The sequence below is a fragment of the Mastomys coucha genome, unplaced genomic scaffold, assembly GCF_008632895.1.
Source record: "Mastomys coucha isolate ucsf_1 unplaced genomic scaffold, UCSF_Mcou_1 pScaffold16, whole genome shotgun sequence".
Taxonomy (NCBI): domain Eukaryota; kingdom Metazoa; phylum Chordata; class Mammalia; order Rodentia; family Muridae; genus Mastomys; species Mastomys coucha.
In genome coordinates, this window is record NW_022196898.1 from 37,284,389 (window position 1) to 37,306,238 (window position 21,850).

General features: G+C 51.6%; 4 protein-coding genes across 9 annotated transcripts in view; 2 read left to right on the forward strand and 2 right to left on the reverse strand.

Annotated features, from left to right (window-relative positions):
- Positions 1 to 12,265, forward strand: part of Smg5 (SMG5 nonsense mediated mRNA decay factor) — a 26,818-nt gene extending 14,553 nt beyond the window's left edge. For all 3 annotated transcript variants that reach the window (XM_031374369.1, XM_031374370.1, XM_031374371.1), the window contains 13 exons: positions 216 to 424; positions 973 to 1,110; positions 1,270 to 1,878; positions 3,123 to 3,298; positions 4,029 to 4,104; positions 4,708 to 4,883; positions 5,662 to 5,820; positions 8,553 to 8,612; positions 8,942 to 9,101; positions 9,463 to 9,553; positions 10,255 to 10,329; positions 10,692 to 10,830; positions 10,965 to 12,265. In XM_031374369.1, the coding sequence (XP_031230229.1) occupies positions 216 to 424; positions 973 to 1,110; positions 1,270 to 1,878; positions 3,123 to 3,298; positions 4,029 to 4,104; positions 4,708 to 4,883; positions 5,662 to 5,820; positions 8,553 to 8,612; positions 8,942 to 9,101; positions 9,463 to 9,553; positions 10,255 to 10,329; positions 10,692 to 10,830; positions 10,965 to 11,048 (2,152 nt within the window). In that variant the 3' untranslated portion in view covers positions 11,049 to 12,265. The remainder of the gene's footprint in view (positions 1 to 215; positions 425 to 972; positions 1,111 to 1,269; positions 1,879 to 3,122; positions 3,299 to 4,028; positions 4,105 to 4,707; positions 4,884 to 5,661; positions 5,821 to 8,552; positions 8,613 to 8,941; positions 9,102 to 9,462; positions 9,554 to 10,254; positions 10,330 to 10,691; positions 10,831 to 10,964) is intronic.
- A 2,383-nt stretch (positions 12,266 to 14,648) lies between these two features.
- Paqr6 (progestin and adipoQ receptor family member 6) lies at positions 14,649 to 18,848 on the forward strand. 3 transcript variants are annotated; one of them, XM_031374373.1, is made up of 8 exons: positions 14,649 to 14,807; positions 15,208 to 15,283; positions 16,063 to 16,190; positions 16,279 to 16,481; positions 16,562 to 16,688; positions 17,315 to 17,411; positions 17,635 to 17,785; positions 18,066 to 18,848. In XM_031374373.1, the coding sequence occupies exons 2-8, from the start codon at positions 15,233 to 15,235 to the stop codon at positions 18,338 to 18,340; spliced, it is 1,032 nt and encodes a 343-aa protein (XP_031230233.1). In that variant the 5' UTR covers positions 14,649 to 14,807; positions 15,208 to 15,232; the 3' UTR covers positions 18,341 to 18,848. The 3 variants fall into 3 exon arrangements, with proteins under 3 accessions (XP_031230233.1, XP_031230234.1, XP_031230232.1); XM_031374374.1 differs by lacking the exons at positions 16,279 to 16,481; positions 16,562 to 16,688; XM_031374372.1 differs by lacking the exons at positions 14,649 to 14,807; positions 15,208 to 15,283 and having other exon boundaries at positions 15,526 to 16,190.
- A 74-nt stretch (positions 18,849 to 18,922) lies between these two features.
- On the reverse strand, positions 18,923 to 19,917 carry Bglap (bone gamma-carboxyglutamate protein). Its single transcript, XM_031374385.1, has 4 exons — positions 19,765 to 19,917; positions 19,600 to 19,632; positions 19,400 to 19,457; positions 18,923 to 19,177 (listed from the first exon to the last, which is right to left on the reverse strand). The coding sequence occupies exons 1-4, from the start codon at positions 19,826 to 19,828 to the stop codon at positions 19,045 to 19,047; spliced, it is 288 nt and encodes a 95-aa protein (XP_031230245.1). The 5' UTR covers positions 19,829 to 19,917; the 3' UTR covers positions 18,923 to 19,044.
- A 55-nt stretch (positions 19,918 to 19,972) lies between these two features.
- LOC116093125 (polyamine-modulated factor 1) overlaps positions 19,973 to 21,850 on the reverse strand; it is a 28,268-nt gene continuing 26,390 nt past the window's right edge. For both annotated transcript variants that reach the window (XM_031374383.1, XM_031374382.1), the window contains exon 5: positions 19,973 to 20,038. In XM_031374383.1, coding sequence (XP_031230243.1) covers positions 19,988 to 20,038 — 51 coding nt within the window. In that variant the 3' untranslated portion in view covers positions 19,973 to 19,987. The remainder of the gene's footprint in view (positions 20,039 to 21,850) is intronic.

Consider the following 21,850-nt stretch of genomic DNA (forward strand, 5'->3'; position numbering starts at 1 on the left):
CACTGTAGCTGTCTTCAGACACTCCAGAAAAGGGCGTCAGATCTCATTACGGATGGTTGTGAGCCACCTTGTGGTTACTAGGATTTGAACTCAGGACCTTTGGAAAAGCAGTTAGTACTCTTAATCGCTGAGCCATCTCTCCAGCCCCATATTCGTAGTTCTTTACCAACTCCACCCCATTACTGACATCCCTTGTTCCTCCTGCCTCTCCATAGCTCTGTGGACTCAGAACTGACCTCGCTTTGCCAGTCAGTCCTAGAGGATTTCAACCTCTGCCTCTTCTACCTGCCCTCCTCACCCAACCTTGGTCTAACAAATGAGGATGAGGAGGAGTGTGAAAGTGGATATGCTTTCCTACCCGACTTGCTCATCTTTCAGATGGCCATCATCTGCCTCATGGGTGTGCACAGTTTAAAGAGAGCAGGTACTCCTTACCATGTCCCTTCGCTCCCCACTGTCCTGTTTGCAGTGTAGTCACAAGACTTCCTTCCACAAGTAATCCCTTTCTTGCCTGTGTAACTACCTAGTGTGGAGAGTCAGGGCCAGAGAAGCCTATTGATAGGACCTCCTGTGAAGGAACAGGCAGTTGTGGGTTCTTAATAGTCCCCTAAGCCCCTCCATAGTCAGGCATAGTCTTCAGGGTCCAAGCCTTGCTACTGGAGCACTTAGGCAGTCTGGAGCCCTTTGTGGCAGAGGTAGTAGGAGAGGCAGTGCTAGGAACCCAAGGTTCTTGTTCTTGTGAGAACAGCCCCAAGACCAAGGGAGATAAACTAGGATAAGAGGATGCACCTACATGAAAAATGAGGCTGCGCTGGGACATGCTACTCTTTGGGAAGATGGATACTATTCCAGAGACTTGAGAAACCTTTACCATAGAACCAGCTTTGAGGAGTAGTCGGGTCATTGGATGAGTTGACAGCAGGCAGGACAGGTTGGAATTGATGATGCTTACTCCTGCTCTCCTGCTTTTAGGATCCAAGCATTATAGTGCAGCCATTGCTTTCACCCTGGCCCTCTTCTCCCACCTTATTAATCATGTCAACATACGGCTGCAGGCGGAACTGGAAGAGGGCGAGAACCCTGTCTCAGCTTTTCAGAGTGATGGCACAGGTTCGAGGCTGGAGGGGGTTATATGTCTGGAAAGTTTACCTGGGACTTGTGGGGGTCAGGAGGAAAAGTCATACCCAGTGGGAGGTGATGTGGGAGAGCATGTCCCAGCTTTCTTTTTTTTTTTCCTGTTCCTCTCCCCTGACTTTCCTCTTTACACAGATGAACCAGAGTCAAAAGAAGCACTAGAAAAAGAGGAGCCAGAACCCGAGCCTCCCACTGTGGTGCCCCAAGCTGATGAGGGTAGAAAGAGCCGGAAGCACTCCCGACTCTCTTGTCTTCGTCGTCGTCGTCGCCGCCGCCACCATCCTCCTAAAGCTGGTGATGACAGTGACCTGAGTGAGGGTTTTGAATCAGACTCAAGCCATGACTCTGCCCAGGCCAGTGATGGCTCAGACAGTGGCTCTGACAAGAGTCTGGAAGGCAGGGGCACTGCTTTTGATGCAGAGACAGACTCAGAAATGAACAGCCAGGAGTCCCGATCAGACCTAGAAGATATAGAGGATGAAGAAGGGACACGATCTCCAGCCCAGGAGCCCCCTCAGGCCAGATCAGAGGTTCCAGATTCCCTCAACGGCCCCCTGGGCTCCAGTGAGGCAAGCATTGCCAGCAATTTACAAGCCATGTCCACTCAGATGTTCCAGACCAAGCGCTGCTTCCGACTGGCTCCCACTTTCAGCAACTTGCTCCTGCAGCCCACCACGGAACCTAACAGTGTGGCCAGTCACAGGCCTTGTGTCAACGGGGATGTGGACAAACCTTTAGAACCAGGTGCCTGGGTCTGTCTGTCTCCTGCTTGAGTGCATGAGAGACCAACTTCTTTCAAAGTGATCTCACCCTAGGAGCATTGCTGTCACTCAGAAGTCCTTGTCCTGTACACTTACTCATTTCCAGCCTCCAATATGTTTGCTGTCTTGCTGCTTTCCACTGCAGACTGCTCTGTGGTTTTACTCTCTTCTCTCCTCATATTGGAGGTCATACTTCTTTCCTCATGGCATCCAGCTCCCTCAAGGCTCCCAGAAGCTGGACATAATGTTCCTGTCACAGTAGTACATTTGAGTGACACTCAATGTCATCGTTGTGTAGCCTATTCTATGTCGAGCACTAGGCTAGACTGTTTTGTTGTCTTTTCTTTTGCTGCTATTGGTGAAGCCAGCCTAGGAACTCATGCATGCCGGCCAGGTGTTACACCACTGAGCTGCTCCCCAGTGGCTACAGTGTTGTCTTGCCTTCAGTTTAGCAATCTGTAGTGGAAGAGCTGCCATTCCTGTTCTAAGTGCTGTCCTTAGCCTTAGACTTTGTACAGGATGCCCCCTTTGTCTGAGGCATGTTAGAGCGTGTTCCTTCTGGCCACAGTAAACCCACTCTTTGCTTTTTTATTTGTTTGTTTGATTTTGCTTTGTTTTTGAGACAAGGTCTTTCTGTGTTGTAGTCCTGACTGTCCTGGAACTCGCTCTGTAGACCAGGCCTCAAATTCAGAGGTCTGCCTGCCTCTGCCTCCTATGTGCTGGGATTAAATGCATGCACCACCTTGCTTGGCCACATAAATCTTTAAACAGAATAATCAGTGCACGTGGGCTTTGCTTGAGGTCAGTGAGACCTTATCCTGTGAGTTACCTTTGCCGTCTGTCCCACTGCAGCCTCCACCCTAGCTGTCTGCTGAGACCTTACTGTCTACTTGTCTTGAGACTAGACTGAACTTTAGGAGAGCTAACAGATACATCTTTTGTTTGTGTTCCTAGCATTTAACATAGTGCCTGACATGGGGGTGGAACTTTGGAGATTTAAGAAATTTTAAGTGAAGTCAGGTATCATGCTACATGCCTTTAAATCCTAGCATGAAGCTCTTGGTTTAAAAGTTAGTGGGCCTGGAGTAATGGGGCATGTATTTGACCCTGAGTGATATAAGCACGCAGATCCTGAACTGGCTGTAATGGGTAGGTAATGTTCCCTGAAAATGTCGGAGCCTGTTGCCAAATGCTATTACCCTGTTTTCTCTCCTTTGCTCAACCCAGCCTCTGAAGATGGCTCTGAGTCAGAGGGGAGTGAGTCCAGCAACCACTCCTGTCGTAACGAGCGCAGCCTTCAGGAGAAGCTGCAGGCCTTGATGGCTGAGGGCCTTCTTCCTGCTGTGAAGGTCTTCCTGGACTGGCTACGAACCAACCCTGACCTCATCATCGTGTGTGCGCAGGTGTTTATCCCACGTCCTAATCTTCAGGTCCTAAAAGGTTGGACCAGTGGTGAGATAGGAAGGAGCCTAGGCCACACCTCGTGTGGTGATCTGCCAAGAACCTGATTGGCCTGACAACAGTAGGCATGATCTTTTTCCTCAAAGAGTCTATGGCTAGGGACAGAGAGGAAGTTGCTCATTCTGCTTTATTCTTCCATAACTGGCATTCTGGGTAATACGGGGACCAGACTTAGTAAACATGCTAGAGTACAGATGAAGAAGACAGCGAAGCTGAGGGCAGCAGCAGAGATGGGAACATGGAGCAAGGTTGAGGCTTTCCAGCAAAGGCTGAGGCTTAGGAGATCAACCCTTGGGAACAGTGTTGTCAGGCTTGCTGTCTTAGGGGCCACGTGGCGCCTAACCACCTTGGGATCAGAGGGTTAGTCTTGAGCTTCTTGTAGGCTTGCGCTCAGTGTTAGAGTCTAGCTCTATGAAAGGCCCTGTTCCCTTCCTGTGAGTTTCTGTGAGATAGGAGGAGCTAGCTCCTGGCTCTCACTTTCACAGTCCAGAAAGCCGCTCTTGGGGCCCTACTGGGTCCCATTTTCCCAGGCACCCATGAGCTCTTCCTGTTGTTAATCTGCTTATCAAATCCCTGTGGGTGTCTTAACACAAGGCCTCAGGGTGATTTTTGCCTTCCTGCTGCTGCAGAAGCATTGTCTGTGGCTGGAGGACTCCTCCTTTTTCTCCCCAGAGCTCTCAAAGCTTGTGGAACCGCCTGTCTGTGTTGCTGAATCTGTTGCCAGCATCTGGTGAGCTCCAGGATTCTGGTGAGTGGGACCCTAAGACTATTCTTCCCTCTCACTGGCCCATCAAACCTGGTGGGTCCAGTCCTGTAACTTAGCTTTTGGGATAAGGATCGCCTCCCTCTCACATAGCAGTCAGTGTATGATCCAGGCCTCTCCAGTTTCCACACCACTGCTCGTAGTGAACTGGTGATCTCATGTGTGAAGAGGTGTGCTCCCTGGGGAAGAAGTGGAATGGGTAAGAACAGAGAAGAGTCAGGGAGCCAGGGTTGTCACAGTCATCTCTGTGCTGCTTGCAGGAGTGATGTCCAGAGTTGATCATCAGTTTATCCCCTTTTCCAGCTCCCAAGTAGAAAGCTCCTGATGTTCTGCCTCCTGAGACTAGCCAAGAACCTGCTGTTCTTCTGGAGCCCTTCTCTTCTTTCCACCAGGGGTCTTCCCGGGCTAACTGTCCTTGTTCTCCCGCCCTACTTTCTCTTCTAGTTTTCCAGCTTTGGTGTCTGTCCTTCCCCTTCCACCCATCTGTCCTAGGTCTATGTCCTGTCTCAGCCTGGTAATTCCCTATAGGAGGTTTGTATCTATGTGGTTGCTCCCCAGGGCATGCTCTGATTCTCTCCTTCTGCCTAGGCCTGGCTCTGTGTTCTGAAGTCCAAGGTCTCCTTGAAGGCTGCGAGCTGCCTGACCTCCCTGCTAGCCTGTTGCTCCCAGAAGACATGGCACTGCGGAACCTACCTCCTCTGCGGGCTGCTCACAGACGCTTTAACTTCGATGCGGATCGGCCCCTGCTCAGTGCCTTAGAGGAGGTAAGGGACTTACTTCATGCCTCATACAGGGCAGCAAGGCAGGGATTATCAAGGCTACAGGCTTTTCTTGGCAGGTGTCTCCTTTCCATTCTCCTTCTACTGAGGGCAGAGCAAGTTAATCAGGACTTGGATCTTCATTTAGCCTCTCTGCCAGCCCAGAATTAAGCATCATCAGTCTGACTAGCAGAGCCAGAAGCACATACTTTGGTCAGCAGCTTTTTCCCTTGAGTCTCTCACCACATAGGCCATCTGGGGGCAGCAAAGGGAAGTCCAGCCAAGCAGGCAGGCTACTGAGTTGTATTGGCCCTCATCCTGGCTGCACTTGGTTTTATATTTTAGGGTTCTGGGTCAGATTCATATCTTGCAGGGAGGAGGCAGGGCTTTACTGACCAAAAGAAATTAAGAAATGTGATCCTAGTAAGTTTCTCTTCTTTACATTTGTGAAGCTAAGAGCCTGAGGAGGGGTGACATTAGAACTCAAGTCCCCTCACTCCTGGACTTTTCAGTCTTTTTTTTGTCTTTTAGCAGTACTGGGTATCAGATGGTCTCATACCTGCTGGGAGTCTCTGGCCCTGCTAGCTACTTCCTTTTCTGCAGTTAGTGGTTAGCTGTCTGCATCGTGGTGCCTTCCCCGGCACCGGTCTGTAGACCATGTGACTTTCTGAGAAGCCCTTCTGTTGGGAGGTTAACGGGGTGGCAGGAGAGTGAGAGCAAAGGCTGTTGAAGGGGCTGCTGAAAAAGTCTGCTCAGATTGGATGGGTCTCCCTTCTCCCAACAGTCGGTGGTACGCATCTGCTATATCCGCAGCTTCGGGCACTTTGTTGCTCGCTTACAAGGCAGCATTCTGCAATTCAATCCAGAGGTCGGCATCTTTGTCAGCATTGCTCAGTCTGAGCAGGAGAGCCTGCTACAGCAGGCCCAGGCCCAGTTTCGTATGGTAAGTCAGCCTTCCTTTCCCTGGAAATCCTTTCCATTGGGCTTCCTGAAGAACCAGAGCAAGGGGCTCAGTTGCACTGGTGATTCTCGTTTGAAGAATTAGGAAGCCAATTTGGAGGCCCAGCAAGGCCTAAGAAGTGTGGCTTCTGATCTCTCTTCAGTAAGTCTTAAGGCCATCTCTTGTCATCACTGAATCTGTGAAATAGACAAGTCAGTGAACCTTGCTTGACTAGCTTCCTATCATGTACAGGGCAGGAATACATAGAATCAGCTCTGGGTGGGAGAAGATGGGATAATGGGCCTTGTCTGGAGCCATGCACATGGTCCTGGGTGAGGAACGATCAGTAGGTTGTCAGCAGAGGTTAAGACTGGGGAATGGAACAGAATGTGGGGCTCAGACATGGAGGAACTCCTTTCAGACATGGTCTCATCCAAAGAGCAGGCAGTGTCCTGTGCTGCTTGGCACAAGCACTGGAAGTTCACTCTTGCGTGCTGGTCAGTATTTTGACACTGGGCTTAGATAGTAGATGTGGCAATCTCTTCACTTGTCCATCTGCGCTCATGTACAACCCTGGCAGTGCTGTCCTTCCTGAGCCCATTAGCACTAGTTCCTTTGTAGTGTTGGTGCCGGGCATGGGAGTTATGTCCCTCGTGTGTCAGCCAGCCTCAGGGCATCCCAAGCCATCTCCTTCCTGATGCTCTTGTTTTCTCCCAACCGTGAGCCAGCAGCTTCCAGATCTCTGAGCCCAATTGCAGTGGACACCTTGACAGCATGTCAGGGGGACATGTTCCCACAAGCTCCCTTCCTTGCCTTAAGAACAAGCACATTTTGTTACAAAGCTTTTGTGGTAAGGCTTTTATTGGTGTCCTGAACAGGAAGACGCCAGGGTGGAGCTACTGAAATAGTGATGGGGAAGTTATCCAGCTACAAAGAAAACTTGTAGGATTTTTGCAAGCATTTTGTCTAACAGCTCCCAAAGAGGTAGAGACAGGGGACAGTCAGCAGTACTCTCTCATATGGATCCGGATGCTGCAGGCCACACTACTTCTTGCTCTGCCTAGGTCACAGACTTAGCCCAAGGAGCTCATCCCCCACAACCGTCTCCCATCATGCACTGAGCACTCTGTGCTTAGTCTTTTTCACAAGCACCCTGTCTTTTCACCCACAGCCTCACTGTGTCGGGGGTATGGTGTCCTTATTTTATGTCTGAGAAGACAAAGGGAAGGTCCAGGGCACCAAGGCAAGCTGGGTCCAGGGCTCTCATGTTGTGGGAAAAACCGTAGTTCTTTGATTTGTCTCAGTTTTAGTCTCTTTTTAACCATGTTAGGATTACAGTCATTATGCCACCATGCCTGGCACCAAACCTGACTGTTCTATACTATTTTAAGGGTTAATTTCTGTGTAGTCCATGTGCTCACCAGGAGCTGTTGTCCCACTGCTAAGTGTCTGCTGGGCTTAGGAAGTCTTTTGCAGGACCTTTTGGAAAAGGTTTTCTCTCTGAGGCCAGGAGACCCACACTTGTCTGAGCTGCTGGGCTACATGTCAGTTGATATGGCTCTCCCCTTCCTGCATTTAGGTGGATTCACACACTTGCTCTAATTCCTGAAAGGAATTATACAGGAGCCTTTATTCCCTTTCTGGATCTTGGAATTTCACAGTAACATTTTAGTATTAAAAAGTCAGGTCCGTAGGCTCCATTTCTTTAGTGAAAAAAAGGGAAAAGTTTGTCCACTTTGCACTCTCCATTTCTGTCTCCTGGCCACCCTGTAAGGGTGTGGCCTCTGTCAACTCTGCCATCCTGGTCTTTCCTCCTCTACCAGTGTTCCCCAGGGGCATGGTTGGCTTTTAAGACAGGGCAGTTCGTAACTGCGGGAATCTGCAAGGTAGGAGTGGGTCTTGCATAACCTTGGGGTTATTATCAAACCAAGCAACTGGGATTGTAGAGTTGTCTGGTTTGGACTTATTAAAATGACGTCCGAGGAACTACTTGGCTCACCTGAGAGCCTTCAGTGGTGCTAGTTATCTCACAGGACGGAGTGCGAAGGGCTTGGAACTTCATTTTGAAACTGAAAGAATTCCAGATGAGGTGATGATGGGCACTGGACTTTTAGGGAAACTGTTGTAGCTGTGCTTAGAAAACAGGGATGAATCAGGGAAGCAGCGCGGCGTGGCTTAGAGCATCCTGAAAGGGTTGTTCTTGGGCTAAGCTTCACTTCACTTCTGGGGGAAGGAAAGGATGTTGGTGTGCTGGCAAAGGGTTCACTTGACAAGGCAGTCCTGCTGATAATGTATGTGCTGAGAGAGGGGAGACAAAACCACTCTGAGCATTCTGACTTTGACAGTTGGTGGTTCACTTACCAAGCAAAGGAAGGCTGGGAGAAGGATGAGTGGGTGGGCCTACTGGGCAGGCTGGTGCATGTATGGACAGGGTGGGCAGGTCAGGAGCAGGACAGGGTGCATGTGCTTGGTATCTCCTGAGGGGGACTGGCTGGGAACAGAAGTCAGGGCTTACGTCACAACAGGTAGTGTCTTACATGCTAAAATTGCTCAGGTGTCTCCTGTACCAGGAATGACCTACCATGGGTCATAGAGTGAATCAGAAAAGTTTGATTTTCCATGCTTCCTTTCACTCCTGTAGGAGTTTCAAGGGACTTCACACAAACTATACCTAGTCCTCTGAGTCCAGAGAAGGGACCATAGCCCTGCTTCTCATAACTGTAGTTTCCTTGTAGGCAGAGGAGGAGGCTCGGCGGAACAGGCTCATGAGAGACATGGCTCAGCTACGATTACAGGTAGGCAGTGTGCACATCCACCTGCCCTTGGTCTGGCTTTTGCTTAAGCCCATTCTCAGATTTACCTGCTATGGCTCTAGTCCACTCCTCAGAGCTCTTTCCTGACCTCTAGACTGTTCTCCCTGATGCTCAGCCTCCTGCTCACCTTGTCTCTTTACCCCAAGCTTCATGTTCATGCACTTTCCCCAAGGTCACTGTTGAAAAGACCCCTGTCTGCATAGCAATGGGAGGAGCTCTGTAAGAGCTACCTTGGCCCTGGCTGCCTGGTGTCTTCTCAGTGGGACCCCGGGGCTCTGTGCAGCTTCAGCCACTCAGCCTTTTCTTACCAGCTCGAGGTCTCCCAGCTGGAAGGGAGCCTGCAGCAGCCCAAAGCCCAGTCAGCCATGTCTCCTTACCTCATCCCTGACACCCAGGCCCTCTGCTACCACCTCCCTCTTATCCGCCAGCTTGCCACCAGTGGCCGCTTCATCATCATCATTCCAAGGACAGGTAAGCTTACAGGGAGGTTAAGTGCAGATAGAAACCAAGTAAGGGATTGAGAGACCCTTATCTGATGTCCAGTATGTATGTGGTCTTGGTCAAGTCCTACCACTTGTAGACTACAGCCTCAGCATAGGCATCTTTGTAAACACTGCTGCAGAAGACATGGGAAATAGATGAGGAATGTAAGTGGATGTTCCTGAGAAATTGCTAAGCACATTGCTTACTGGTCACACTTTCAAAGAGCTTCTGGAACCTTGTGGGGCATCACAGTCCTGCATACATCTCCCATACGGTGTCATTTCCTGCAGAGTGGTCTGCAGTCTGAGCTTACTGTCTTGTCCTTACCTACCCCTGCTCTACCCACCAGTGATTGATGGCCTGGATTTGCTGAAGAAAGAACAGCCAGGGGCCAGGGATGGGATCCGGTACCTGGAGGCAGAATTTAAAAAGGGAAACAGGTGAGAGAGAGTTCAGGTATGTCTGGGACCTTGTGCTGCCTGAGCCCATTATCTGTGCTCAGGAGCTCTTTGCTCTGTGGGAGGGAGAGCCATGCCTCATACCTTGCTCACATGATTTGCATGCCGCCTTGGGAGGTCTCAGCTGCATGAGACCAGGAGATCAGAATAGCTGAGAGCCCTGGGGAATCTGAGCCACTGCCCTGTGTTTCTGAGTCAGACTCTGGACAGCACCTGCTGGGAGAAAGTAACAGTTGGGGCCCAGCTCCTGCCTGGGGCTCCTTTGAAAGGGGAGACCCAGGCAAAAAGCAGGAACTCAGCCTAGGCCCCACCCTTCTTAGCCTTGGGACTGAGGGAGCAAGAGGAGAGAGAGCTCTCCTTCACCCTGCCTCTGGCCTGCCTGGCCAGGAAGCAGCACAAGGCCTGCTTGTTTGGAGGTCACCTCCAGGAGCTCCAGTTTGAAAGCATCTGCTTTTGCTGCTTTCTGGCTCCTCCCCTGGGAAAAATCAGAAACTTGATGTTATCAGTAGAGAAAGTCAGCCCAGCGTCCAGAAAGCCACTTTAAAATGGCTCCGAACAGCCTGATGGGAGGGACACAGCTGCCCTGTCTCCCTGAGCTGACATGCCCTTCCCAGTTACAATGGCCTGCTTTGTATGAGGCACCCTCCATATCCCCTGCCCCACCTTTGTGATCTTCTTTGCAGATACATTCGCTGCCAGAAGGAGGTGGGAAAGAGCTTTGAGCGGCATAAACTGAAACGGCAGGATGCAGATGCCTGGTAAAGTGTCAGCTCTTCCCCTTAGAACCTGTCAGGAGCTGACTTTCTAGCCCCTTTGTGAACTCCCCCTACCCTTGGAGTGGGATAAGTCAGCATAGCCTACCAGTACCCTCATGATTCCAAAGTTGCTTTAGCTCAGAACCCTTCCCTCCCTTGAGCAGAGATGCCTAGGCCCAGCATCCTTGGCTACACCCCTTAGCACATATGCCAAGGCCAGCTTCTGTGATCCACTGACACCAGCTGCCTGTCCTCTCTTATCTCCTAGCACTCTCCCAGTCTCTAGCTTGCCCTGTCTCCTGGAGAGTCTTGGGTTCAAATTGTGGAAATGCCTGACCTTGTTTTCCTTTACCCCACATTCCCAGGACCCTCTATAAGATTCTGGACAGCTGCAGACAGCTAACTCTGGCCCAGGGGACAGGGGAGGAAGACCCAAGTGGCATGGTGACCATTATCACAGGCCTTCATTTGGACAACCCCAGTGCACTCTCTGGGCCCATGCAGGTGAGTCTCAGGTGGGGTGGGGAGCGTGGACATCTTCAGCCCCTCCAGACAAGTTGTCCTTTTCTGCCATTACCCTTTTCCAGCCCACTATTCCAGGTTAGTTCTCTTCATCGCCTTCCTCTGCTATTCTACAGGCTGCCCTGCAAGCTGCTGCCCATGCCAGTGTGGACGTCAAGAATGTTCTAGACTTCTACAGGCAGTGGAAGGAGATTGGTTGAGAGTGACCTCTAGGCCCTGCCGTGGGGCTGACTCCAGATTTCTCCTGTTCTCCCTGGCGACCAGGACCACCAGCTGTAGTCACCCCACCACAGGCAGACTCAAGCAGGCCAACAGAAGGCAGGCCAGCTGCGCTGGGGCTGCAGGAGGGCCCAGGAGCCAGCGGGAGGATGGGGCCTGTTGCCAAGGTGAAATCAGGAAAGTGAGGAAGTGCTTGGAGTAGGAGTGGCTGTGGACCCCCGGCCAGCCTTCCACCTTAACCCCTGCAGTCCCCGGGGGCAGGCTTGGGTGTCTGCATTTCATTGGGGCAGTTCCTGGACTTCTGAGAGGAAAGGACGACAGAGGGGGCCTGTCCTTACCCAGGATACTGGGTGGGTGGGGCTGGGAGTTTGGACCCCCTAGCTCTCAGGGAAGAGTTGGGAGATACTGTCTGCATGGTTCTCTGCAGACCCCACCCATCCTCAAGGACCCCCTCATTCCTTGTCTTCCATGGGGAACGGGCAGCTCTGGAGCCAGCTGTGGGGGCTCTTAGGGAAGCAGGGCCTGCACACTTGGAGGCCCCACTTCTCTGCTGCTGCTGCTCAGCTTCCAGACCCACTTAGGGTGTGGGTGGCTGGCTGTACGCCAGCAGTCATCCCTTCCCCACCAGCTCAGGCATTGTGCTTTGTGCTCTTGGCTGCTGTGCTGGGATAAGGGGTGCCAGTGAGGGAGCGAAGGCCAGGGCCACCACCCCTCTCATCATCCAGTGAGGGCTGGAGGAAGGGTGGCAGAGAGGCAAGATCCCTGACGCTGCTTACTCAGGGCCCTCTTCCATCCTGGACTACCTACCCTCCTTTTGCCCATCCCCAGGACTAGATCCCTGGTAGGCTGAGCACAGGCTGGCTTTGGAGTGTCAAGTGACACAGGAGCAGAGATCATGAATAGCTTGGGGGCAGAATAGCACCCTGAGAGAGCGGTAGGGGAGGCTTTGGCCAGGGCGACCTCAGTTCTACCCCTCAGCCTGGAAGCAGAGCATAGCTGGGGCTGGGTTCTTTTCTGCTTCCCCCTCCTTGCCCCAACTGGCCTAGCTGCTTTGGCTGTGCTTAGAGGCTGGCTTCCTGCCTTCCACTAAGAAAGGAGGTCTGGGAAAGCCAGGGAACAGTTGGGATTACCACTTTCCAATTCAGGCAGACTTGAGACTCAAGCATCACTTAATAAAGACCCCCCCTTCCCAAGTCTACTCTGCCTACTGTGTCTTCTGTAAAAGAGCCTTGCAGGGGATGGGTTTGATGTGCTGGGCAAGTGCTACGCTGTTTGAGAAATAACACACTTTCTTAGTGAAAAGTCACCCTTCAAACTTAGAAAAGAGAGAACCAACAGAGGCTAAGGCCCAAATAAGAGCCAGCCTTGATGGGGCTGGAGAGATGACTTAGGATGGATTTTAGTTCCCAGCACCTACATGGTGGCTCACAGTCATCCATAGTCACATTTCTAGGGAATCTAGTGCTATCTCCCACTTTTGACTTCCATTTGCACCAGACATACACATGGTAAGGATTTATCCAGGCAAAACACAAACAAAACATCGACCTTGAACAGGAGATTTTACTAACATGCATGCCACAAACATTGTTGTCCTTGAGTTTCTTTCAGGACACTTAATTTAAACAGACTGCCGGGTGGTGGTGGCTAATGCCTTTAATCCCAGCACTTGGGAGGCAAAGGCAGGTGGATTTCTGAGTTCGAGGCCAGCCTGGTCTACAGAGTGAGTTCCAGGACAGCCTGAGCTATACAGAGAAACCCTGTCTCAAAAAAAACAAAAAAACAAAAAAACCCCAAAAAACAAAAAAACAAACAAAAAGCCTAAACAGAAACAGACTGACCTTTTAGGGAGATAGGAGTTTACACAGTGAAGATAATACGTATTGCCAGAATTGTACCCAAGTTTTTGGTTTGGATGTTGTTATGTCTGGATTTATTTGTTTTGGGTTTGTTTTTTATTTTTTCCAGACAGTTTCTTTGTAGCTGTCCTGAAATTCTCTCTAGACCAAGCTGGCCTCAAACTAAGAGATCTGCCTGTATCTGCCTCTTGAGTGTTGAGATTAAAGGCATGTGCTGCTATGCTCTGCCAGTGATTTTTTTTTGAATAGTTATTACCCAGGGTCTTGTCTACCTCGAAGAATTAATGCTTTTGCTTTTAAGAGTACAGGGGACTTAATGATAGACCTGGACTTCATGATGCTTGTGACCCTACATTGCCGCATCCTCTGAGGTGCCTCTAAGAGGTTTGCCTTTGGTTGGCTGTAAGTCACTTGTCTCCTCTGTCATGAGAATCAGAGCCTTATCCATGTTGTTGAGTAAACATTTACATCCACTCATCTCAAACAGTCCTGGTTGGAATACTGCGTACCTTTGGGGTGTTTTGGAAGCAGTGCTTCCTTAACTAAATTCCACTCGTGTGATCTATTTGCCCTTTATAATCGGTTCTATCATTTGAGTTCCACATCACTACCACCGAACTGTATCACCTGCACATGCAGTTGAGTTCCAGGAAACTCCAGGAGGCTTCCAAACTGCTACATAGCTGGCCCAACCCAGCCTTGGACTTCGATGGTTCCTTCCATCTCTCCAAGGTTGACATCACAGGAAGCACCACACCTGTTTTGCAGAAGTGTTTGATGCATCTACTGCCTACCATCTACTGGGGCTGGTTTGGTGTTCCCAAACCAGTGGTGATGTCCTCCAGAAGGAATAAAGAGTGAGGCTTGAAATCAAGGCTCTATTCCTGCTATCCTGGGTTGGCAACTCTGATTGTAGCGAGGTAAATTAGATTGGTGCATCCTTCCTTCCTTCCCAGGTGGCCAGCGTTCACCAAGGACAAAACAGGGATTGCTTTTGAGCTGCGGCTGCAATTGGTTTTGGAGCTTCCTGCCTAGCAACCTCAGATCCTGGGAGACTCGGGCCAGGTGTCCTGGTTGAAGGAGATTAGATCCCAGCTTGGGCTGATCTAGACAACGCAGTGCAGTGGGTCCAGACACACCCTGAAGGGCTGGCTGTGTGCAGGAGGCCAAGTGAGCTGCCTGCTAATGGGGCTGGGCCACCCCGTGCTGCCCCTTGACGGGCAGACAAGGCTAAGATTGTTCCCCAGCTTCGCCCTGTCTCACCATTCTGCCAGGGCTGGCCCACATCCTCAGCCACTTTTTCCCCTGTCAATCTGAGTGGCAAGAACCAGCCTCTGCCTGTGGAGTCCGGCCAGCCTTCAATCTCTGGGGTCATGCAGCTCACATCTGGGGAAATGGAGGTGCAGCACCTGCCTAGTCTCGCACTCCTTGCTGCAGCAGAGATCTCCAGACCCTATTGAGGGCAAAGGGACATCTCCCCGGCTCATCTCAGCCTTTCCCGGGGGAACTGGGCAGCACTCAGCACAGGCATCTCCCCTACGAGACCTCCTCTTCACTTGGGATGAAGGGTCTGGGGACCAGGTTTGTGTTAAGCTGGACAAGATCCTCAGTCAGCACCGATCTCAGAGGACAAACTGATTGTGAAGCCCCCTAGAACCCAGAAAAACTCCAGAATGGGTGGGGCTAGAGGCAGGAAGAGAGGGTGGAGTTGCTGGGAAGTTTTAGTCTGAGACAGGAGAAAGGGTCCTATCGGTCCAGGACAGTGGCCCCGCCCACTTCATTTGTCCCGCCCCTCCGCCGGTGCCAAGGAATGTGCTAGGCCAGGCGGCTGCGAGGCGGGCGGGGCAGGCGGAGCCGAGGCCACCGCGACGCGGCAAACAGGTCTGGGCTGAGGGGCACGGGACCCAGGAGGGGCGGGGGCTCCGAGTATTCCCAAGGGCACAAGTGGTATCCTTCTAGAAGAGGAGAACGCCCCCTAATTCCTTGCCCTTCTTTAATCAGTTTCCTCGAGGGCAACAATTTTGTGTGTAGAGGTCTTGGTCCTCCTCTGCGTGGGGCCCCCTGGAGTCAGGATTCTGGCCGAGGCGCAAATGGGGTTACTAACAGGAGGCAGCCTCGCTGCTGGGGAGAGCCCTTCACTGCAGATCCGCAGAGACTGAGGACTTCGGAAGCAGGACTGGATGCCCCAGGCTAGGGCCAGGAGGGGAAAGGGGCCACCTGTGTGGCTGAATCTGGTCATAGGAAACTGGATGGGTGCCAATCCCTGACCGTTTGTCTCCAGGTCATCGTGGAGGTACCGGGCCACCATGCTCAGTCTCAAGCTGCCTCAACTCCTTCGAGTCCATCAGGTCCCCCGGGTGAGGAGCCCCAACCCATCAACCTCGCCCCTCCTCAGAGGACTCCCTGGGGCAGAGATTTTTCTCATATTAGCTATTAGGGAAGTTCCTCCTGCAAGCTAACTTTCTTTTTTTGTTGTTGGTTTTGTTTGTTTGTTTGTTTGTTTGTCTTGTTTTGTTTTGTTTTGAGACAGGGTTTCTCTGTATAGCCCTAGCTGTCCTGGAACTCACTCTTTAGACCAGGCTGGCCTCGAACTCCGAAATCCGCCTGCCTCTGCCTCTGCCTCCCAAATGCTGGGATTAAAGGCGTGCACCACCACCGCCCGGCGCAAGCTAACTTTCTTACCTTTCTATTTCAGTATAGAACCTGACCTCTACCCACATTCCTAAACGTCCCTCCACCCAGAATCCCCTTCTGCAGAACACCCTGTGTGTGTATTCCCCCATCCTATCTGATCCCAGTATTCTGGTTCTGTTGTTTGCCCTCTGGGTAAGAAAGAGGTTGGGTTGTACTTGTCTTGGGACCACTGCGATCTCTAGTGCATCTTCTATTGTGTTTCCAGACATTTCTTATTTTGTTTTTTGTTTCTCGAGACAGGGTTTCTCTGTGTAGCCCTGGCTGTCCTGGAAATCGCTCTGTAGACCGACCAGGTTGGCCTCGAACTCACAGAGACCCACCTGCCTCTGTCTCCCAAGTGCTGGGATTAATGGCGTGCGCCACCACTGACCGGCTACCACTTTTCCTGGAGGGGAAAGTCCTGCATATGATGACTCATCTGCTTCCCCACCCCCACCCCCAGGTGTTTTGGGAAGAAGGCATCATGTCTGGCTACCGATGCCCCACAAGCTCTGCCTTAGACTGTGTTCTCAGCTCCTTCCAGATGACTAATGAGACGGTCAACATCTGGACTCACTTCCTGCCCACCTGGTGAGCGAAGGCTCGGCCTTAGGTTCAGACGGGTGCCAGGTGGGCAGGGGCACTGCGGCCCCAGCGCCTGAGCAGGTGCCTGGCGCAGGTACTTCCTGTGGCGCCTCCTGGCGTTAGGCAGCCCGGGCTTCCGCGCGGAGCCGTACCACCTACCGCTGCTGGTCTTCCTACTACCCGCCTGCCTCTATCCCTTCGCATCCTGCTGCGCGCACACCTTTAGCTCCATGTCGCCCCGAGCTCGTCACATCTGCTACTTCCTGGACTACGGGGCGCTCAGCCTCTACAGCCTGGGTGAGCTGAGGGCAGTGGGGTGGGTTGGGAGTGGGGTGCAGAGGGTGAGCCTGCAAGCCTCAGCTCGCACCTCGCCACAGGCTGCGCCTTCCCCTATGCCGCCTACTCCATGCCGGCCTCCTGGCTGCACAGCCGCCTACACCAGCTCTTCGTGCCCGCTGCTGCGCTCAACTCCTTCCTGTGCACCGGCCTCTCCTGCTACTCGCGGTGGGTTCTGGGCATCCCCAGTGTCGGACAGGGTAGTCAGGGCTCACCCCACTGTTTTTGAGCCATTCCAGTACCCTATCCAGTACGAGGGAGGCCTTACTGTTGGCCAGTATTCTATCTTTTATGGCCAACTCATGCTATGTCTTTAGGGCCACTTAACAGATGTGACATTTACACAGGGCAGCGATCCTGCATCCTGAGAGTCTTCTCTTATTTTCCTTTTTATTACATGTAAACATATATTTGGGTTCCATACCCGATGAGCTATCCCACTAGCCCTACCCCTTCCTTTTTTTCCTCGCTTTTTTTTTTTTTTTTTTTTTTTTTTTTGAGTTTCTCTGTATAACCCTGGAACTCTGTAGATCAGGCTGGCCTCAAACTTAGAGATCCGCCGCCTGCCTCTGCTTCCCAAGTGCTGGGACTAAAGGAGAGCACACACACACACATCACCATGTGGCTGAGTCTTGAACATGATCTTCCTGCCTCTACCTCGCAATAGGGTCACCGGCATGCCTCAACACACCTGCCTTCTGAATGTGGTCTTTCACCCTTTTGGCCCCGGATAACCTCTTCTTGACCTATACTCACTCAGAAGCGGAGACTGACCTGCTTTTCTTGCCCCTCAGGTTCCCAGAGCTAGAAAAACCCGGGTTCAGTAAGGCTCTCCGCACAGCCGCCTTTGCCTACCCCTTCCTGTTTGACAACCTCCCACTGTTCTACAGGGTAAGGGTACCTGGACTTTCCTCAGACTCTGTTCTACCTACCACCTTGACATCGTGGTGGCCCTCAGTCTCTACTCGGTCTCTAACCTTAGCTCTCTGCCTACCCTCCTGGCGCAGGCCCTTGGTGCCCACCCGGAGCATTCCTTCCCCCACCAGGTCCTAGATGTACCCTTTGTTTCTTCTCCTCAGAGATGCTCCGAGACAGGTCTCTTTTCTTTTACCAGCTGCGGTTGTGTTGGGGAAGGGCCCATAGTTGTGGGCGGGACGAACTGAGCTCCAGCCATGGTTACCACCTTCTCTGCGCTCTGCTCACAGGCTTCCTTTTTGCAGCCCGTCTACCTGAGCGCCTGGCACCTGGGCGCTTCGACTATATTGGTGAGCACTGGCCTGGGAGGGAAGGGAGAAGGCTTCCCGATGTGCAGAGTGAGCTGGGAACATGGAGTGCCCACACCCCAAGTCCCAGCCCCTCCCCAGGCTCAGCAATGGCAGAATTTAGGGCTTTATGCAGCTCAGTCCAGTTACTCTCCCAGAACCTCGAGGAGGGGTCAGGTTTTCCCCTTCTCAGGCCCAAGGGACAGGTGACTGCCTTGGATCACCAGTGAATCTGTTCAAAGGTGGGCTGGGTCTTTACCTAACCAGTCTATCTGCCCTTCAGGCCACAGTCACCAGCTGTTCCACATCTGTGCAGTGCTGGGCACCCACTTCCAGCTGGAAGCAGTGCTGGCTGATATGGGATCCCGCAGAGCCTGGCTGGCCATGCAGGAACCCACCCTGGGCCTGGAGGCCACCGTGGCCACCTTGAGCATGGCAGTGATTGGGAACCTTCTCATCATCGCCGCTTTCACGGCCTTCTTGCTGCAGATCCCTGGAACCTGCCCCCTGCTGCAGGGTAGCCCGCTTGAAGAGGGACTCCAGACTAAACAACAGTGAGCCCTGTTGGCATGGAGGGAGACAGGGGCCAGGCCTCACTGCTGTGGAGGGGCCCTGACACGGGCCTGAGAAAGTGGCAGCTATTCTGATCCTGAAAGAGGTCTGAAGAGAAGAGGTTCTCTAGGGATGGGTGAAGGCCTGTGAGTGGACACAGGTACCAGGCAGGAGCAGAGTTGGGGATGTGAGGCCTCTCACAGGCCTTCTGCCACGCTGCCCTGGATCTTGCTCACCTCAGGTCTCCACTGAGAGCTTGTTCCATCAGGGCCATATACCCACACTGCCCCAGGGCAGGACTGTGCCACCTGTTAGCAACTCTGTCTACACACGAGCTGCCTGTCCTGCTCACCACTGTGACCAGGCCTTTGCTGACTTGTATGTTTCGATGTGTCCCCGGTGAGATAATGGTTGTAGTGGGGATTGCTGTGGGGAGGTGGGCTGCAGGACTTTAGGAAACCACCTCCGGTGCTATCCATCACAAAGCAGTATAATAAAGAAGCAAATGAACTAGTTTGTAGCTCTCTGGGATTGAGTGTGAAGCCTTCCCTGAGCCCTACCACCACAATGGACAGACTCGAAGCCCAGTGGTTCTTCATCTGGACTTTATTTTGGAACAGCTGTGCCATCCATACTTGCAGGGCAGAGAAAAGGAACAGGGAGGGTAGCCAAAGTTGAGGCTGCCACTTGGCTTTAGGGCAACACACGTGCTAAATAGTGACACCGAAAGATCGCTTGTAGGCTTCCTGGAGGCCAACTTGTTCCGATAGCTCATCACACGTAGGGATGAGCTCACACACCTCCCTGCTGGGCTCCAGGGGATCTACGCCGGGGGCTGGGCCTCTGAGAAGCACACGGTAACATCAACCAACACCACACAGTGGCATTAACCAACACAGGGTACACACACCCTCTTCCCACTGTACAAGAGGCTCCAGGGTCCCGGGGATGGGGATTGACCCGCACTGTGCAGCCCTCAACAGTTCACAGAGACTACCCCAGCACAACTCCTCCCTACCAATATGGAAGGAAAAGGGCCCTGACCCAGTACCTCCCAAAACTTACCCAAGGAAGCGCCGGAGTCTATTCACTACCTTACTGTCCTCCTGCTTGGACATGAAAGCTGTGGAGCAGAGGCACAAGGTCAGGTAATTCTGGGTTTGGGAGGAAAAGTGGGGACACCCAGCCAGAGGCAAGGGAATCTGGGGGCTCAGGGAATAGGGTGAGGGCCAATACGGAGGTCCTGCCAGGCTCCCTGTCAATACCTTTGTCAGACTCAGGGCCGCTGGGCTTTGCATCTGTAAAGCAAACAGTGCACAGTTAGTTCTGTCCCCTCCCTGCTGTTTCCCTTTCCCTCTGCCATCCCAAAGCACATCTCAAGACCTTCAGGAGGGTAGTTACCCAAAGAAATGAACCAGGAGGATACATGCCTGTTAAGTCGGAAAGACAGAATGCAGCCAGGGCCAGCAGAGTGAGCAGAAAGAGAGTCCTCATGGTGTCTGCTAACGTCTGTACCGAGTTGCTGTGTGGGACTTATCTGTTCTGCGCCCTTCAGCCTCCAGTAGCATTTATATCCGCTGCCCGAGGCCCTGATGTAAGCAGGAAGGGCAGGGGATGCTGCCAGGACTAATTGTGGGTCATGTGCTCAGTAGGTCAAACCCAAAGGATGCTGTGGTTGGTGATTGCAGCTGCTTGGGCAAGGCCCTGGGAGTGGAGGTTAGGCCACAATCAGAGACTGCCAGGCTCTGACATGGCCCCAGACCTCTTCCCTGAGGAACTGCTCCACCACCCCTACTGTGTGCCATCTTTCTCCGTCTCAGCTGTAGCACTAGCTGGCCCTAGAGCATACCCTAGAGATGGTGCAGAGATCTAAAATTGGTTTGGGACAAACTGGGCTCCAACTCATAGCCTGTGATTTTCAGTTTCTGCCCTGAGAGCAGGAGCCAAACCCCAGGGAGGGAGCAGTCAGTAATGTCCTCATTTGCCCAGTGCAAGGCAGTTCCGCTCAACAGTGGGGAGAAGGGTAGGGACGTGTCCTCGTTAGTTTTATGTCAACTTGAAAGGAGAAAGCCTCAGTTGAGAAAATGTCTCCATAAGATCCAGTTGTAGGGCTTTTTTTTTTTTTTTTTTTTTTTTTTTTTTTTTGCGGGGGACGGGGTAGGGGGAGGAGATAGGGTTTCTTTGTATAGCCCTGGTTGTCCTGGAATTCACTCTGTAGACAAGGCTGACCTCGAACTCAGAAATCCACCTGCCTCTGCCTCCCAAGTGCTGGGAGTAAAGGTGTGCGCCACCACTGCCTGGTTGTAGGACATTTCTTATTTAATGGTTGGTGGGGGAGAGCCCAGCCCATCTTGGATGGTGCCATCCCTCAGCCTTGGTCTTGGGTTCTATAAGCCAGCAGGCTGAGCAAGCCATGATGAGCAAGCCATTAAGCAGCACCCCTCCATAGCTTCAATATCAGCTTCTGTCTCGAGGTTCTAGCCCTGCTTGTGTTAGAGACACCCCACATTAAGCTCAAGATGCCTAGGACCCCTGATGACAAGGAAGAAAAACCTGCTGGGATTTCAGAGCTCAAGGCAGTGACCTCTTGTGGGTCCCAGTATGAGTACTGAGAGGCCCCAAGGCCTGCTTCTTTGGCAAAAGCAACTCGTGATATCATTTCTGCAATTATTCTTAGTACTTATTATTTTCTTTATCTATTTACTATTCCTATTTTTCTTCCTTCCTTGATTAAATCAATATTTCGTAACCTGGCAAGATCTAGTAGGAGCCTGCTTCATATCCAGAAATTAGATATTACCAATAATATTAAAGTGAAAGCTGTTCATGAATTCAAGGGAAATGAATGTTACAGTCACTCACTCTAGGTGAAAACGAGAGTAACCTAGAGCCGCAGGCAGAGCTGAGGAAACCTGTAGCTCTTCCCCCAGTCTTAGTCTCAATTCTGTATGATAAAAATAGGTTATTTTTATCATAAAATTGAGGATGGAATAGTATACAGATATCTCCTAGAAAGTTAGCAATGCCCTTCCCCCTATGTCCCCTAAAATCAGCATCTTGTACCATGTAGCACATTTGTTACAATTAATAAACTGAATTTAAAAAAAAAAAGTTAGCAATGGGTTCCTTGGGTTCAGGGATGATGGTGGCAGCCCCCTAGGAATGTTTTTGTAGACAGATGGGGTCCAAAAATTATAAAGACTGCAGGGTCAGCAGTATGACCTTGTGTTTGTCCTTTTATGAAATCATAATGTCTCACAGTATGTCACATATTGCTTTATGTTTGAGACTATATAGTTTCCCACCACCACCCCCCTTTTTTTTTGTTCTAAACTTTTATTACTCTGTGTCACAAGAAAATGTTGGCACATGAAAATAGAGAAGTATTTACTTATACCCTCCCCATGAATTTTATAACCCAACTTCCTTGTATGATTTTAATAAAAGACTGGGGCTGAGTCAAGTCTAGGTGAGTATCCTGACTCCCGAGTTCAAGGGCTCCCATGTCAAAAAAAA